The sequence below is a fragment of the Heteronotia binoei genome, chromosome 7 (genome assembly GCF_032191835.1).
Source record: "Heteronotia binoei isolate CCM8104 ecotype False Entrance Well chromosome 7, APGP_CSIRO_Hbin_v1, whole genome shotgun sequence".
In the NCBI taxonomy this organism is placed as follows: Eukaryota; Metazoa; Chordata; class Lepidosauria; order Squamata; family Gekkonidae; genus Heteronotia; species Heteronotia binoei.
In genome coordinates this window covers 18,585,272-18,602,823 of record NC_083229.1, presented here as the reverse complement: position 1 = coordinate 18,602,823, position 17,552 = coordinate 18,585,272, and the positions used below count along the sequence as shown (strand labels likewise).

General features: G+C 48.2%; 1 protein-coding gene across 1 annotated transcript in view; it reads left to right on the top strand.

Annotated features, from left to right (window-relative positions):
- EFR3A (EFR3 homolog A) overlaps positions 1-17,552 on the top strand; it is a 127,853-nt gene that overhangs the window by 102,870 nt on the left and 7,431 nt on the right. Inside the window, exons 16-20 of the mRNA XM_060243215.1 lie at positions 2,382-2,543; positions 5,807-5,938; positions 8,186-8,253; positions 10,799-10,926; positions 17,399-17,487. Of these exons, the coding sequence (XP_060099198.1) occupies positions 2,382-2,543; positions 5,807-5,938; positions 8,186-8,253; positions 10,799-10,926; positions 17,399-17,487 (579 nt within the window). The remainder of the gene's footprint in view (positions 1-2,381; positions 2,544-5,806; positions 5,939-8,185; positions 8,254-10,798; positions 10,927-17,398; positions 17,488-17,552) is intronic.

Here is a 17,552-nt window from a genome sequence, read left to right as displayed (position 1 = left end):
GCCTCATCTTATGCTCTAATCAGGGAAAGGTTTATGCTCTGCTGTTGACCCTCCAGAGGAACTGGTTGGTCATTGCATGAGACAAGATACTGGACGAGATGGATCAGTGGTCTGATCCAGCAGGGCTCTTCTTACGTTCTTATGAAGGCCTCAGCCTCTATTTATGCTCTGATCTTATGAAGGCCTCAGCCTCATCTTATGCTCTAATCAGGGAAAGGTTTATGCCCTGTTGTTGGACCTTCAGAGGAACTGGTTGGCCACTGTGTGAGACTGGACGCTGAACTAGATGGACCACTACTCTGATCCAGCAGGGCTCTTCTTACATTCTTATGAAGACCTCAGCCTCTATGCCCTGTTGTTGGCCTTCCAGAGGAATTGGTTGGCCACTGTGTGGGACAGGATGCTGAACTAGATGGACCACTGGTTTGATCCAGCAGCGCTGTTCTGATGTTCTTATGAAGGCCTCAGCCTCTCTTTATTATTTTTTTACGTTAGTTTTATATCCCGCCCATTCTACGAAGACTCAAGGCAGCTAACAACATAAGATAACAATATTAAAATAGTAAAACAATAAAACAGTCAGATAAAATCACAATGGTGCTAATGGTGCTATGCCCTGCTGTTGACTCTCCAGAGGAATTGGTTGGTCACTGTGTGAGACAAGATACTGGACTAGATGGATCACTGCTCTGATCCAGCAGGTCCTATGTTCTTATGAAGGCCTTGGCCCCTATGCCTGTTGTTGGCCCTTCAGAGGAACTGGTTAGCCACTGTGTGAAACAGGAGGATGCTGGACTAGATGGACCACTGGTATGATCCAGCAGGGCTCTTCTTATGAAGGCCTCAGCCTCTGTGCCCTGCTGTTGACCCTCCAGAGGAACTGGTTGGCCACTGTGTGAGACAAGATACTGGACTAGATGGACCACTGGTTTGACCCAGCAAGTCTCTTCTTAAGTTCTTATGAAGGCCTCAGCCTCTGTGCCCTGCTGTTGACCCTCCAGAGGAACTGGTTGGCCACTGTGTGAGACAAGATACTGGACTAGATGGACCACTGGTTTGACCCAGCAAGTCTCTTCTTAAGTTCTTATGAAGGCCTCAGCCTCTATGCCTTGTTATTGGCCATCTAGGGGAACTGATTGGCCACTGTGTGAGACAGGATGCTGGACTAGATGGACCACTGGTCTGATCCAGCAGGGGTCTTCTTATGTCCTAATCAGGGGAAGGCTTTGGCCTCTCTGTTCTGTTGTTGGCCCTCCAGAGGAACTGTTTGGCCACTGTGTGAGACAGGATGTTTGACTAGGGCTCTTCTTATATTATTATGAAGTCCTTGGCCTCTAAGCCCTGCAGTTGGCCATCCAAAGGAACTGGTTGGCCACTGTGTGAGACAGGATGTTTGACTAGGGTTCTTCTTATGTTATTATGAAGTCCTTGGCCTCTAAGCCCTGCTGCTGGCCACCCGAAGGAACTGGTTGGCCACTGTGTGAGACAGGATGTTTGACTAGGGTTCTTCTTGTGTTATTATGAAGTCCTTGGCCTCTAAGCCCTGCAGTTGGCCATCCAAAGGAACTGGTTGGCCACTGTGTGAGACAGGATGTTTGACTAGGGTTCTTCTTATGTTATTATGAAGTCCTTGGCCTCTAAGCCCTGCTGCTGGCCACCCAAAGGAACTGGTTGGCCACTGTGTGAGACAGGATGCTGGACTAGAGGGACCACTGGTCTGATCCAGCAGGGCTCTATGTTATGATCTGACCTGGATAGCCCAGGCTTGCCTGATCTTGTCACATCTTGGGAGCTAAGCTGGGCTGGCCCTGGTTAGTAGAAGAAGATATTGGATTTATATCCCGCCCTCCACTCCGAAGAGTCTCAGAGCGGCTCACAATCTCCTTTATCTTCCTCCCCCACAACAGACACCCTGTGAGGTGGGTGGGGCTGGAGAGGGCTCTCACAGCAGCTGCCCTTTCAACCTCTGCCAGAGCTATGGCTGACCCAAGGCCATGCTAGCAGGTGCAAGTGGAGGAGTGGGGAATCAAACCCGGTTCTCCCGGATAAGAGTCCGCACACTTAACCACTACACCAAACTGGCTCTCCGGATGAGGGACCACCAAGGAAGTTCAGGGTTGCTACATAGAGTCAGATAAACCATCTCTAAATGTCTCTGGCCTTGAAAATCCTACAGGGTCACCTAAGTTGGCTGCAAAGTAATGGAGCTTTCCAACACATGTATTTCATACGTTGAATAAAATATATCAATAATGATTAAAACATACCCTAATTTTTCCGCAGTGGGTCTAATAACCCGTTTCAGTGTTAAACCTGGTCGCCTTCTGTTTCTAAATGGTCCGCAAGTCTGAGATCAATCTTCTGCTTTCTGCTCTTTGTAGCATGGCCAGCAACTGTACAGACATGTCTACTTGGGCTGTAAAGAGGAAGACAACGTCCAGAAGAACTTTGAACTGCTGTACACCACTCTGGCCCTTATTACCATTGAACTAGCCAATGAGGAAGTGGTCATTGACCTCATCAGAGTGGCCATAGCTTTGCAGGTAAGAGTTTGAAGGCCATCCAGGTGAGTTTGTGAGCAAAATCCATATTTGCAAAGATTCTGATCTGGCGGTTAGAATTTCCTGGAACTGTGGCCCATCTCCACTGCGCAGGCTCAGATTTCAGTACCTGGTTCATAATTTTAGAAGAAGGAGGAGGTGGAGGAGGATTTATATCCTGCCCTATATTCTGAGTCTCAGAGCAGTCACAATCTCCTTTACCTTCCCCCCCCCCACCCCACACACACACATACAACAGACACCCTGTGAGGGGAGTGGGGCTGAAAGAGCTCTTACAGCAGCTGCCCTTTCAAGGACAACTCCAGCAGCTGCAGGTGGAGGAGTGGGGAATCAAACTCAGTTCTCCCAGATAAGAGTCTGCACACTTAACCACTACACCAAACTGGCTCATGTTTCATTTTCTTCCTTTTTAAAATTAAGTTTAACTTGCTTTCTTCAGTCAGGGTGGCTTATATCAGAAGTGCTGGGGAATATTCATTTTGGCGCATTTCGTTGCTTTTCGGAAAGGCACATCTCTTCGCAGCCCTCCTTCCCAGTGGGTTTGCCTTGTCGAATGGGAAAGGTTGAGACAATGGATCACCTGTTACCACACTGGCCCTTCTATACTGATATACATTCACAGTGTATTATGCCAATTTTAATAAATTCCCCAGAGCAACTGTACACAGGGCCGGCTCACCCACTAGGCAAACTAGGTGGTTGCCTAGGGCACTGGGAGGCAGGGGCACCAAATTGGCCTCCCCTCCACTCCGGTGCCCAAGACAACTGCCTAGTCAGGCTCCCTCCCCACTCCCCACTGCTGCGGCCGCCGCCAGCTCCCTCCGGCCCGCCGGTGCCCCGCCGCTGAGCTCTGCTCGCTCCCCCACCCCAGCTCACCACAAATAAAATTGAGCCCTACTGGCTTCTCACAGCCTGCGCCTGCATGTTTTGTTAAGAGGCAGATGGAGGAAGCTTTGCTCCCCCCCCTCACTTCCGGTTCTGGAAGGAGGGAGGAGAGGTCCTTCAGGGCTCTTATGGCCTCTGGGAGAGCATTCCATAATGTAGGTGCTGCCACTGAGAAGGCCTTGGCCCGTGTAGAGCTTAGTCTGCCCCCCCACTTGGTCCAGGGATGGATAGCAGATTTCGGGCTCCCAAGCAGAGTGCTCTCTGGGGTATATATAGGGAAAGGCAGTCCCTTAGATAGACAGGTCCTCAGCCATATAGGTAAGGTAAGGTAAGGTAAAATTTTATTTGTATCCCGCCCTCCCCGCCGAGGCAGGCTCAGGGCGGCTAACAATATCTTATACAATACAATAGTAAGTGTAAAAACTTTAAATTTAACAATAAAACTTAAATTTAACATCATAAAAACCCGTTGATGTATTTAAAAGTTCATAATTTAGTTTAATTTAGTTTAATTAAGCAATGGTGACATTCTGATGCTAATTTCTGCCAATGTGATTAATTCCATGTTGACATAGGTCCTTGCACAAGACCATGTTGGCGGATCTTTAATTAACAGCATTCAGCAGTCGATGTATGCTTGTTTAAAGAGGGCAGTCTTGCAGGCCCTGTGGAACTGATCAAGGTTCCACAGGGCCCGCACCTCCTCAGGAAGCTGATTCCATAGGGCGGGGGCCGCTGATTCCATATAGGGCTCTAAAGGTCAATACCAGCACTTTGAAATGGACTCGGTGCACAATCGGCAGCCAGGGCAGCTGTCTCAGCAGTGGTTGAATGTTCTCCCATCGAGGGAATAGGGAGTTGAAGCACCTTCTTTAGGAGGAAAGGCTGAAGAGTCTTGGACTTTTCAGTTTAGAAAAGAGACAGCTGTAGGAGGATAGAGGTTTATAAAATCATGAGAAGATAAGAGGTTTATGAAATTATGCATGGGGTAGAGGGAGTTGACAAAGAAGTTTTTCTCTCTCGAAACACTTGAACTTGAGGGCAGCCAATGAACCTGATGGGCGGCAGGCTCAAGAGAGACAAAAAAGAAACACTGCTTTACACGAAAGGTGCTAAAAATGTGGAATCCGCTGCCAGAGGGTGTAGTAAAGGCCACAGGAATAAACATCTTTAAAAGGGGACTGATTTATGGAGGATAGGTTTATCTGTGGTGACCAGGCATAGTGGCTGAGGGGAACCTCCATGTTCAGAGGCACTCATCCTCTGAATCCCAGAGCCAGGAGGCAACACTGGGGAAGGCCTCAGCCTCTGTGCTCTGTTGGTGGTGGTCCAGAGGACCTGGTTGGCCACTGTGTGTGACAGGATGCTGGACTAGATGGACCATTGATCTGCTCCAGCAGTGCTCTTCTGATGTTCTTATGAAGGCCTTGGCCTCTGTGTCCTGTTGTTGGCCATTCAAAGGAACTGGTTGGCCACTGTGTAAGACAGGATGCTGGACTAGATGGACCATTGATCTGATCCAGCAGTGTTCTTCTGATGTTCTTATGAAGGCTTCAGCCTCTATGCCCCATTGTTGGCCTTCCAGAGGAACTGGTTGAGCACTGTGCATGACAGGATGCTGGACTAGACGGACCATTGATCTGATCCAGCAGTGTTCTTCTGAAGGCTTCAGCCTCTATGCCCCATTGTTGGCCTTCCAGAGGAACTGGTTGAGCACTGTGCATGACAGGATGCTGGACTAGACGGACCATTGATCTGATCCAGCAGTGTTCTTCTGAAGGCTTCAGCCTCTATGGCCCATTGTTGGCCATTCAAAGGAACTGGTTGGCCACTGTGTGAGACAGGATACTGGACTAGATGGACCATTGATCTGATCCAGCAGTGTTCTTCTGATGTTCTTATGAAGACTTCAGCCTCTATGCCCCATTGTTGGCCTTCCAGAGGAACTGGTTGAGCACTGTGCATGACAGGATGCTGGACTAGATGGACCATTGATCTGCTCCAGCAGTGCTCTTCTGATGTTCTTATGAAGGCCTTGGCCTCTGTGTCCTGTTGTTGGCCATTCAAAGGAACTGGTTGGCCACTGTGTAAGACTGGATGCTGGACTAGGTGGACCATTGATCTGATCCAGCAGTGTTCTTCTGATGTTCTTATGAAGGCTTCAGCCTCTATGCCCCATTGTTGGCCTTCCAGAGGAACTGGTTGAGCACTGTGCATGACAGGATGCTGGACTAGATGGACCATTAATCTGATCCAGCAGGACTCTTCTTACGTTCTTCATTATTCTACACACTTGCTGAGCAATTACTAGTATCACAATGATAACCAAATGTCTTGGTTCTCTTTTTTTTTCATGGAAGGATCTCGCAATCCTTAATGAAGACAACTTGCCAATGTTCCATCGTTGTAGCGTGATGGCAGTGGTGGCAGCATACCTCAACTTCCTGAGCCAAATGATCGCTGTTCCTGCTTCCTGCCAACATATTAGTAAGGTATTGCATCCTATTCAGAATCTTTCATGGGCCAGGGCAGAGCCCGCCATTGTATTTTTGGATAAAGCAAAATCCAAATCGAATGCTCGGGGGTGAGGACGTGGGTTGTGGTGATCAAATTTTTGGAGAGGAGGCAACTTTTTAAAAAAATTGTAGGACACCTTTGCGCTACCTGAATTTACCATTCTTTGCATGGGGGGCTCAGTGCAGGAATGTATGTGTGTCCAAAACTGAATCTCGAGGTTATGTGATCCTGTCGGGTCGGACTTTGCAGTGTTTTGTTAATGCACACATGTGCATCTATAATACAGAGAACAGGGGAAGATCCAAGTGAGCAGAAGAAACCAGACACTGCAATTCCAAAATTAATGTTAGACATTCTCTTCATTATGCTGGGACGAGTGGAATACAGTGCAGTAAGAAATTCTACACCATTACAGGTAGGGCTTTTTTTGCAGCAGGAACTCCTTTGCATATTAGGCCATGCCCCCCTGATGTAGCCAGTCCTCCAAGAGCTTACAGGGCTCTTCTTACAGGGCCTACTGTAAGCTAGGCTTGCCAATCCCCAGGTCCCAGCAGGAGTTCTTCCACTTTCCCAGGCTCCTTCCCACCCCCAGTCAGCTGGCTGGCGGGGGGGAAGCCCCTCCCCCAGAGGACCATGTGACTTTCCACCTCCGGAGGCTTCAGCCTCCGATTGAAAGGCTTCCTCTTTGGATGGTGTGCCTGTGTTACTTTGAAGAAGTTGGCAGCAACTCGTGAGTAGAGAGGCCACTCCCTCGCTTCAGAGTCGCCAGAAATGGCGGGGAGGGGGGAGGGAAACGTCTGCTGAGCACTTCATTATTCCCTATGTGGAGATCGATTCTCATAGGGTATAATGGGGAATTGATCTGGAGGTTTCAGGGGCTCTGGGGGAGCTGTTTTTTGAGGTAGAGGCACTGAATTTTCAATATAGTATCTAGTGCCTCTCCCCAAAGTACCCCCCCAAAGTTCAAAACGATTAGACCCGGGGGTCCAATTCTATGAGCCCCAAAAGAAGGCGTCCCTATCCTTCATTATTTCCAATGGAAGGAAGACATTTAAAAAGGTGTGCTGTCCCTTTAAATGAGATGGCCAGAACTCCCTTGGAGTTCAATTATGCTTGTCACACCCTTGTTCCTGGCTCCACCTCCAAAGTCCCCAGATATTTCTTGAATTGGACTTGGCAATCCTACTGTAAGCTCTTGGAGGATTGGTTACATCAGGGGGGTGTCGCCTAATATGCAAAGGAGTTCCTGCTACAAAAAAAGCCCTGCAGGAATGTGGTTAGGTTTTTTACTTTGAATCAGAGGTTAAGAAGATATTGGATTTATACCCTGCCCTACACTCTGAATGTCAGAGTCTCAGAGCAGCTCACAATCTCTACCTTCCCTCCCCCCCACAACAGACATCCTGTGAGGTAGGTGGGGCTAAGAGAGCTCTTACAGCAGCTGCCCTTTCAAGGACAACTCCTACAAGAGCTATGGCTGACCCAAGGCCATTCCAACAGCTGTAAGTGGAGGAGTGAGGAATCAAACCTGGTTCTCCCAGATTAAGAGTCCGCATGCCTAATCACTACACCAAACTAGCCCTCCAGTTTGGAAAAGTGATCCCCTTGTCTGAACAAGTTGCTTGCCTATTTCTACATTTGCAAATCTGTAGAGCAGGGGTCCCCAGCGTGGTGCCTGCCAATGCCTTTCCTGTGTTTTGAGTGTTTTGAGAAAGGAGGTGTGGCCAGGTGTTTTGAGAAAGAAGGTGTGGCCAGGTGGGGCTTTCGCACAGCAAGGCTTCTGATTGGCCACTGGAGGATCTGATTAGCTGTGCAGAGAGCCAGAATGGCATAATGGTTAAGAGCGGTGGACTCTAATTTGGAGATCTGGGTTTGATTCCCCATTCCTCCTGCACATGAAGCCTCCTCCACATAAAACCTTGAACCAGGCACAGTTCCTTCAGAACTCTCTCAGCCCCACTCACCCCACAAACTGGCTCTCTCTGGTTTTATGCCTGGCTCTCCTTCCTGCAGCAGCCATTTTGCAGCTGCCAGTGGACAGGGGGCACCTGGCAACCTTCCTGTGCCCACGACGCTGTGTCAGAACTCCAAAGGTGCCTGCGGACTCAGAGGGGTTGGAGGGCAGTGGGAGGCCTGCTATAGACAATTTGACCTAAGTTCCAAATCAAAATCACAGGCATGTGCTGTATTCAGCTCCTGTTGGCTTTTTGTTTGCTTTGTAGGTCATTGAAACCAGGACGTTAGAAGCGCCATATTTTTTACCAGAAACCATTTTCAGAGAGAAGTGCAGGTATGCAACTTCTTTAAATTAGCATGGTACATATTTTCATCCTGATCGCTTGTGCTCCAAAGCAGACAGCAATGACTAATGGTTTGGATCCAGGAACCCGTAACTGAAATATCTTCACAGAGCAGATCTTTTCCCCTTCCCTTATTCCTTCCCCGCCATCCTCCCAAGCTGCTCCGGAGTGTTTGAGGAACCCTTTAGAACCCAGTTGGGTACAGGGCAGATGACTGTAGTTCTAGATGGAATTGGCAGAAATAACCCCTTGGAGTCTTCCATGAGTTCTCTAAGTTCAGCATAAGAGCTTGCCCAAGAGCGGAAGGACATTTCTGCCGATTCCTCCTGCGGACTGTACCACCCCCCACCATGCCATGACTTATGGTGATCCCAGCAAGTAGATTTCAAGGCAAGTGAGAAGCAAACGTGGTTTGCCTCTGCTGTGCCTTCTTTGGTGGTCTCCCATCCACTTGAACACATGAAGCTGCCTTAAATTGAATCAAACCATTGATCCATCGAAGTCAGTATTGTCTACTCAGACTGGCAGCAGCTCCCAGTGTCTCAGGCTGAGGTCTTTCATGTCACCTCCTACCTGACCTTTTTAAGTGGAGATCCTGGGGGTTGAATCTGGGGCCTTCTGCATGCCAAACAGAGGCTCTGCCAGTGAGCTACGGCCCTTCATCATCCAAGCACCAAACCTGTGTAGCTTCTATGATTTGTTCATGTGGGTGGATGGTGTGGCCATGGGAAGCTCTCTCAGCCCAGTTATAGCAAACTTCTACATGGAACATTTTGAAAAAAAAACAGCTTTAGAATCTGCACCCCACAAACCGACAGTCTGGTTTCAGTTTATAGACAATACCTTTATTATTTGGAACCATGGTGAGGTAGAATGGAGTTTTTAGACCACCTCAATAATATCCACCCGAACATACAATTCATGGAAACAAAATATCAAGGGTAAACTCCCATTTCTAAATATCATGGTCATATGCAAAGCTAACCTTCAACTAGGTCACAAGGTCTACAGAAAACCAACTCACACAGATCGCTATTTACACAAAAACTCCAATCACCACCTTTGACAAAAAAGAGGGATAATCAAACTTTAGTAGACCATGCAAGGCAGATATGTGAACCACATTTTCTCAACGATGAACTAAATCATCTAAACCATGCACTTCAAGCAAATGGCTACTCCAAGAATGAAATCAGAAGAGCAATTAAACCAAAGATTAAACAAACAACTAAAGAAAAACAGTCTCCCACAAAAAAAGGTGTTTGCCATATATCAAAGGAATCGCTAACCAGATGGGAAAACTTATGAAGAAACATAACCTACAAACAGTCAGACCCACCAGAAAAATACATCAGATGCTATGATCAGCAAAAGACAGAAGAGACTATCCATATACAAAAGAACCCCCTCAGGTAAGCTCCTCCATTAGTATGTCACAGCCCAGGAAGCTCCCACAAGATAATGACTCAGCCCTACTCCGCCTGCTTGAGTAGATATAAATTACCTGCCTACCAACTTCTTCTCAATTTGACCCAGAGAGAACTCCAGTTTTCTGGGTTACACCTCTGAGGATGGCAGTCACAGTTGCTGGCGAAACGTCAGGTCCCACAATGCCAAGACTACGGCCACACAGCCCAGAAAATCTACAACTGGCTAGAGATCCAGCCAGCCCAAGCAGGCTTCACTCACCTGAGGCTCTCCTGGTCTGCCCCTCTCCCAGTGAAAAAGCCAGCAAGCCACCTGCCACCCAAAATCACATAAGAAGTGAAGAAAGGGTGGGGTGGGCTTCTCCAGGGGTCAATGAGAGCTGCTGGGGGCATGGCAAAGCCCCTGGTGGCTGGCGGCTGCCCGCTCTCTTAATCCAGGGATCGTTATGCCACTGCACCTCCTATTCAATGGACAAGGTAGGTGGAGAGGAAGAGGGGGAACCTTCAGAAAGGTTCAGGAGCTGTGCTCCTGCGAATTCCTGCTGAATCTGAGGCCTGACAACATGTAACTTGACAAAAGAATATTAACACACACTTAGACATGTCCATATTCTGTTATGAAGACATTCTGTAACCAATTAGATTAATAGAGAATAGGTCCTTCAAAATCTAAATGGAACCTCCATCTTCTTGTCCAGGAACTTCAAAATTCCAGTGCTGGGGGGGTCACTGGCAGGGGGACATTTGGGCTCCCACCTTCCAGGACCAATTGTTCTATCAGTGCACGAAATGGCACGCTGGATTAGATGGGCCATGGATCTGCTCCACCGCAATTGTTCTTATGGTTTTTTTTTTTTTTTAGACCACTTTTGCATTTTTGAAGCTGGGAAACTAAAAACGGGAATCAAATGGGATGAACAGAACGTGTGGCGGTGGTGTTAAAAGCCAACGCTGTTTGAGAATCACGTCGCGTAACCGTTTTTCCTCTTCAATGTATCGTCAGTAGCCTAACGTTTCTAAATATGCTATGGCAGGATTTAGTTATTTATACACTGCTCAGGAATTATTCATGGCCGATTAATTAATCATGGCTAAATATGCCTTTCAGCCTCCCAAAGTCCCTTGAGAAAGAGGAAACCAATTTGTTTTTCCTGACCAACCAAATAGCCGAATCCCTGGGGGGCAGCGGCTACTGTGTGGAGAGATTATCGGTGCCGTATGTTCCGCTTGTGACAGGTGAGTCTTTGGCTTTTCACAGGTTGCTGCACCTCTTTAAAGTACACAAGGCTGAATGACATGAAGCAGGGGTGGCCAACAGTAGCTCTCCGGATGTCTTTTTGCCTACAACTCCCATCAGCCCCAGCCAGCATGGCCAATGGCTGGGGCTGGTGAGAGCTGTAGTCAAAAAACACCTGGAGAGCTACTGTTGGCCACCCCTGACATAAAGCAATAAGCAAAACTATTGTACCTGCAGGAGCATCTTCTGAGCGGTAGATGGCGCTAACAATCTTCGTATCTTGCTTGGCAGCTACCATGTCATGTTACGAAAATATTTCAGGTCTGAGTTCTCACTAAGGTGGCATGCTTGTGTCACTGAGAGTGATAGTTGTGTATGATGGAAGAGCTGAATTCCCTACATATAAGAAGGCTAGCATCTCAGGGACATGGATTGTGCTCTACTCTGGTAAGACCTCACCTGGAGTATTGCGTTCAGTTTTAGGCACCAGATTTTAAGAAGGATGTAGACAATCTGGAATGGGTCCAGAGGAAGGCGACGAAGACAGTGAGGGGTCTAGAGACCAAGTCCTATGAAGGAAGGTTGAAGGAGCTGGGCATGTTTAGCCTGGAGAGGAGGCGGCTGAGAGGTGATATGATCACCGTCTTCAAGTACTTGAAGAGCTGGCCTATAAAGGATGGGGTGGAATTGTTTTCTGTGGCCCCAGAAGGTAGACCAGAATTAATGGGTTGAAATTAAATCAAAAAGAGTTTCTGTCTCTACATTAGGAAGAACTTCCTGACTGTTAGAGCAGTTCCTCAGTGGAACAGGCTTCCTCAGGAGGTGGTGGGCTCTCCTTCCTTGGAGGCCTTTAAACAGAGGCTAGATGGCCATCTGACAGCAATGAGGATCCTGTGAATTTAGAGGGAGTTATCTGTGAGTTTCCTGCATTGTGTGGGGGGTTGGACTAGATGACCCTGACGGTCCCTTCCAACTCTTATGATTATGATTCTTTCCTTGATATCTAGGGCCAAACTAGATGCAGTGACGTTCTCAGGGTCATTGCTGCCATTTTAAGGTGATTTAAAAATTCTGCAATGGCCCAATCCTTACTGGGCTTGAGGTGCAGTGCTCTCATCTCTCCCCCTCATGCCTTTCCAAGTCCCGGATCAGCCATGATAAGTTTGGAGGGGAGGGAAACATCTGAAACCAGGAAACTACCACCCGCACCGGGGGGGGGGGTGTTAAGAAGAGCCCTGTAAGCTCTTGGAGAATCGACAACAACAGGGGTGTGACCTAATATGCAAAGGTGTTCCTGTTACAAAAAAAGCCCTGATTCTTTGTGCATGATCTGAAATGATCCTTGAGCATGAGCGTTCTGCTTACCCGTAAGTTTGTCGATCAGCTGCCGTTTGCATTGATCGACCTCATTGAAATGAACGGAGTTTATACACTCAACGGAGTTTACTTCTGGTGAATCCCAACAGCTGGGAAGAAACCGAAGAGTATCTTCAACACATAACAGTGGACACTTTGAATCTTTTGGTCTCAATGCCACAGATGTGCCACCCGTCACCTCTGAAATACACAAAATGTGTGGCCAAAGAATTGCCCTTCATGAAACAAAGAAAAGTCAAGATCCCCTTTTGGGGGACACACAGTCCTAAAGATCCTGGTCAAAATCTTTTCAGCTATCCCTCCCCATTTCTAATGAATAGCTCGTCTTCCTGGATAAAGCGTTCTTTTCTCTTTCCATCCTTCGGCACCTCTTGAAATTTAGCTCTGTTTCGATATGGCAAAAAGCCTCTTAGACGCAGGCACAAGTCAAAAGGTAAATCTCGAGTCCCATCTGCTACTCTTTGTTATAGCTTTCCCCTGTGGTGAATAGGGTCTGTAGGCAGCCAAGTAAGCTGTAGGCTCATAGATAGGAAATGGACAGTGTCCTGTGGTTTGCATTTCGTTTGCTGCTGTGCTTCTGTGCCATACAACTGTAGCCGTATTCCTTGCCTTCAGCCTGTTCTTGCTGCTTGCTCTCCTTACAGTTCCTACAGCTTCTGCATATTTATTTCATGCTGATAGAATTCCAGGCAATATGAGGGCGTGATGCTGTTCCTCCATAGAGGGTTAACAGTAGGATTGCCAGTCCCCCCGCCCCCCCGCCAGTCATGGGCAGGGGATTTTTTTTTGGGGGGGGGGGTGCTAGAAGAAGAAGATGATATTGGATTTATATCCCACCCTTCACTCTGAATCTCAGAGTCTCAAAATGTTTCACCATCTCCTTTACCTTCCTCCCCCACAACAGATCTCCTGTGAGGTAGGTGGGGCTGAGAGACCTCTGACAGAAACTGCTCTTGAGAGGAACAGTTTTGTCAGAGCTATGGCTGACCCAAGGCCATTCCAGTAGGTGCAAGTGGAGGAGTGGGGAATCGAACCCGGTTCTCCCAGATAAGAGTCCGCACACTTAACCACTACACCAAACTGGGTTGCCAGCTCCAGTTTGAGAAACATGTAGAGATTTGGAGAGGGAGCCTGGGGAAGACAGTGGGTCACAATGCCATTACAGTCCACCCTCCAAACCATTTTCTCCAGGGGAACTGACCTCTGTATTCTGGAGATGAGCTGTAATTCCAGGGGATCCTCAGGTCCTACCTGGAGGCTGGGATCCCTAGTTAGCAGTCTACCTTGAGTCATCCATCCCTATCCCAGTTTCAAATAATGAGGTCTGCTCAGGATCCATTTGGTGCTGTAAGGAAGTTGCTCGTGGGACATGACTGGTTAGATTTGAATCCAGTAGCAGCACCGAAGAGGCCAGCGAGCTATTTGGACTGAGCTTTTAAGAGTTAATGCCCAATAGGAATGGAGATCCCTGAGTCCTTACATGAGATTCCTGCGTCCTTATAGTCTTTGATGGGAGGAGCATTGCAAAGAAAGAAGTCAGCATACAGAGACGCCATTCAAACTACCTCTGTATCCTGAGTTCCTTCTTTGCAACACCCCTCAGACTAGGATATACGGTCCCGGGGATCTCCATTTCTACTTTTATCTGATGAAGGGAGCTTTGATTCTCGAAAGGTTCATACTACAAAGCCCTTACTGGTCTCTTGGCTGCTCCCAAACTCCGACCTAGCTGTACCACTGAAGACCAACATGACAGTCCTCTGAAACTGTCTTCAATAGGACATGAGCAATCCTTGTCCTCTGGGGCCACAGAATCCAAGTTTGCAAACTCAACCCTGCGGTCCAGTTCAGTTCAGGACTGTGGGATGCAGGAAGAAAAGGATTTGTTCTTTTTCTCACCCCAAAGAACCGGCAAGGAGGAGGGGGTCTCTGTTTGACTTATTGGGGGCTCCACTTGTACTGTGGAGGGTTTCCTCAGCCAGGCCCGGCGCTGGGGGTTCCAGTGCCCCGGGCCAAAACCTGCATTTCCACCCCCCCCCTCCTAGTTTTTTTGCAGTGCACTTGACCCACCTCTTTGCTCAGCCCTCTCCCTCTTCAAAGGAACTTCTTCCCAGCACCCTCTGAAGCAGGAGAGGGACGGGCACCCCCTCCCCCAACTCGCCAAGGCTTGGAAAGCCTCAGCAAGGTAAAAAAGACAGCAGGTGCGCTCAGAGCTGCTGACCAAATGCATGGGATGGAGAAAGTAGAGAAAGAAGTACTTTTCTCCCTTTCTCACAATACAAGAACTCGTGGGCATTCGATGAAATTGCTGAGCAGACAGGTTAAAACGGATAAAAGGAAGTACTTCTTCACCCAAAGGGTGATTAACATGTGGAATTCACTGCCACAGGAGGTGGTGGCGTCCACAAGCATAGCCACCTTCAAGAAGGGGTTAGATAAAAATATGGAGCAGAGGTCCATCAGTGGCTATTAGCCACAGTGTGTGTGTGTGTGTATATATATATATATATATATATATTTGGCCACTGTGTGACACAGAATGTTGGACTGGATGGGCCATTGGCCTGATCTAACATGGCTTCTCTTATGTTCTTATGTTCTTATGACCCTGAGCACGCTCGCTACCACGTTCCCGCCCCCCCCCCCTCCAACTTCAAGGCTTGGAAAGCCTCAGCAAGGTCAAAAAGACAGCAGGTGCGCTCAGAGCTGCTGACTGAGCACGCTCTCTACCACGTTCCCGCCCCCCCCCCTCCAACTTCAAGGCTTGGAAAGCCTCAGCAAGGTCAAAAAGACAGCAGGTGCGCTCAGAGCTGCTGACCCTGAGCACGCTTGCTACCACGTTCCCACCCCCCCCCCTCCACCAAGGCTTGGAAAGCCTCAGCAAGGTCAAAAAGACAGCAGGTGCGCTCAGAGCTGCTGACTCTGAGCACGCTCTCTACCACGTTCCCGCCCCCCCTCCAACTTGGAAAGCCTCAGTGAGGTCAAAAAGACAGCGGGCACACTCAGATCCACCTGCTCTGAGCGCGCTCGCTGCCACGCCTCCTGGACTTCGCCGAGGCGGCAGGAGGGTGGCAGCGAGCGCACTCAGAGCCAGCTCTGAGCGCGCCTGCTGTCGTCTCGACCTTGCAAGGCTTTCCAAGCCTCAGCAAGGCTTACCTTAGGGACCGCCTCTCCCCATATGTTCCCCAGAGAGCACTGAGATCTAGCTCCCAAAATCTGTTAAAAATCCCGGGACCAAGAGAAGCTAGATTGAAAACAACGAGAGAGCAAGCCTTCTCAACAATGGCCCCCCCGTTGGTGGAACCAACTCCCAGAGGAGGTGCGAGCCCTGCGGGATGTGAATCAGTTTCGCAGGGCTTGCAAAACCGCCCTATTTCAGCTCGCTTTTAAGATAGAACCCGGCTAAACTGGCTAAACTGACTTCTAGCCATCCTATACATGTTCCTGAATTGTAGCACCTTAATTAACAATCTATAACAACGAACTGTTTTATCTAATTTTTAACCTAATCTATAAATGTAACTTAACGGTATTTTAATCTGTTTTATTGTAATGATTGTATTTATTGGAATCATGGCTATGCCATGTCTTGTGAGCCGCCCTGAGCCTGCCTTTGGCGGGGGAGGGCGGGATATAAAAAATTTATTATTAAATTTATTTTATTCAGCAAGGTTGGGAAGGGGTTGCAATGGGAGAAGGGGCACCCCATGGCGCCTGTTATGTATGTGGACTCAAGGGAAGACGTCGGCGTTTCCGCCTGGCTCATTGGAGCCGTACGGACTGAGCTTGGGGACTTGGGAACAAAAGACTGTAGGATTCAAACTCCCGCAGCCCAGGACCAATCACAAGCCCCCGCCAGTTTGAATGGCCCAATAACGTGCTTGCGCGGGAACCCAGAGATGTATATAAGTTCGGCCCATGGGCCCCAACAGCAGTCTTGTATTGCAACCCATTACTATGTGATTCCTGTTGAAGAGCTTGTTATCACTTACTCCGAGGCTCTGCCATGCATAGAACCCACTAAATTATAGCGCCCCTAGGCCAAGTGGCACCCCTAGACGGCCGCTGACTTTGTCCTGCTCCCACACGCCAGCCCTGTCCCCAGCAGGACAAATGGTGTTTCTCAGGGCCATTTTGGGTCAGGGAAACAGTACAAGGAGAAGGCAGTTGCTCCTTGCTATTGTTTCTAATCTGAACCAGGCCCCGTGCACCTAGGAACGGAATTCCCAGTGGGGAATGCTCAGTCACATGTCTGACAGACAGGCCTTGTACGAGATGTAGATGTGACCTGAGGATTGTTTAATGTGCATATTAAGCTCTTGGTCTCAGCACTGCATCTATACTGCCCTCCGGCTGGAGAATAACCAGTTCCTGACATCACCTTTGTCCCCTTTGTAGCATCAAACTGTACTGTGGTGTATGAAGCAAAATATGTGGTGCCAGCGTGGTGCATAGCTTGGTAACGTCTGTGTTAGATTGCTGCAATGCACTCTTACCAGGGGCTGCCCTTGAAGACTGTCCAGAAGCTACAGTCAATACAGAATTCTGCAGCCAGCATGCTGACTGTCATTTCCAGACATTCTTCCAGAGAGGCCGCATTTGGATTGCACAATGGCTGCACTTAGGAGCTGGTTCACTTATCACTGATACATGTTGAGGTCAGGGTTGGAATTCTAGCAGGAGCTCCTTTGCATATTAGGCCACACACCCCTGATGTAGCCAATCCTCCAAGAGCTTACAAGGGTCTTTTTTTGTAAGGTCTTGGAGGATTGGCTACATCAGGGGTGTGTTGCCTAATATGTAAAGGAGCTACTGCTAGAATTCTACCCCTGGTTTGAGGTTGACAGGAACTAGGTAAATGGGCTGACTCCATTAGCACCAATAATGTAGTAAATATTCTCCTTGGCAGAACTTTTAAAATTTTGTTTCTGGAAACTGATGTTTAAAGTCCTAAATGTAGCAAGCAGCATCAGCCACAGTGTCTCTGATACAAAAGAGCACAAACAAGAGCCATATGCTGGAATCTTATTTGACTCACTTCAGTTTCGGTGTGCAGGGACATAAAATAACATTGTCATTGTTCTTGTTGTTCAGATGAGGACCGACTGTCCCGGAGGAGAAGTCTGGTGGACACTTTATCAATCCAGGTAGACATTCTACCTGGCTGCAACCTGCAAGAAAAGGTAAAAGTGACTTCCCCATTAATGAAAACAGATTCCTAGGGTGTTTGTTTGTTTGTTTGTTTAAG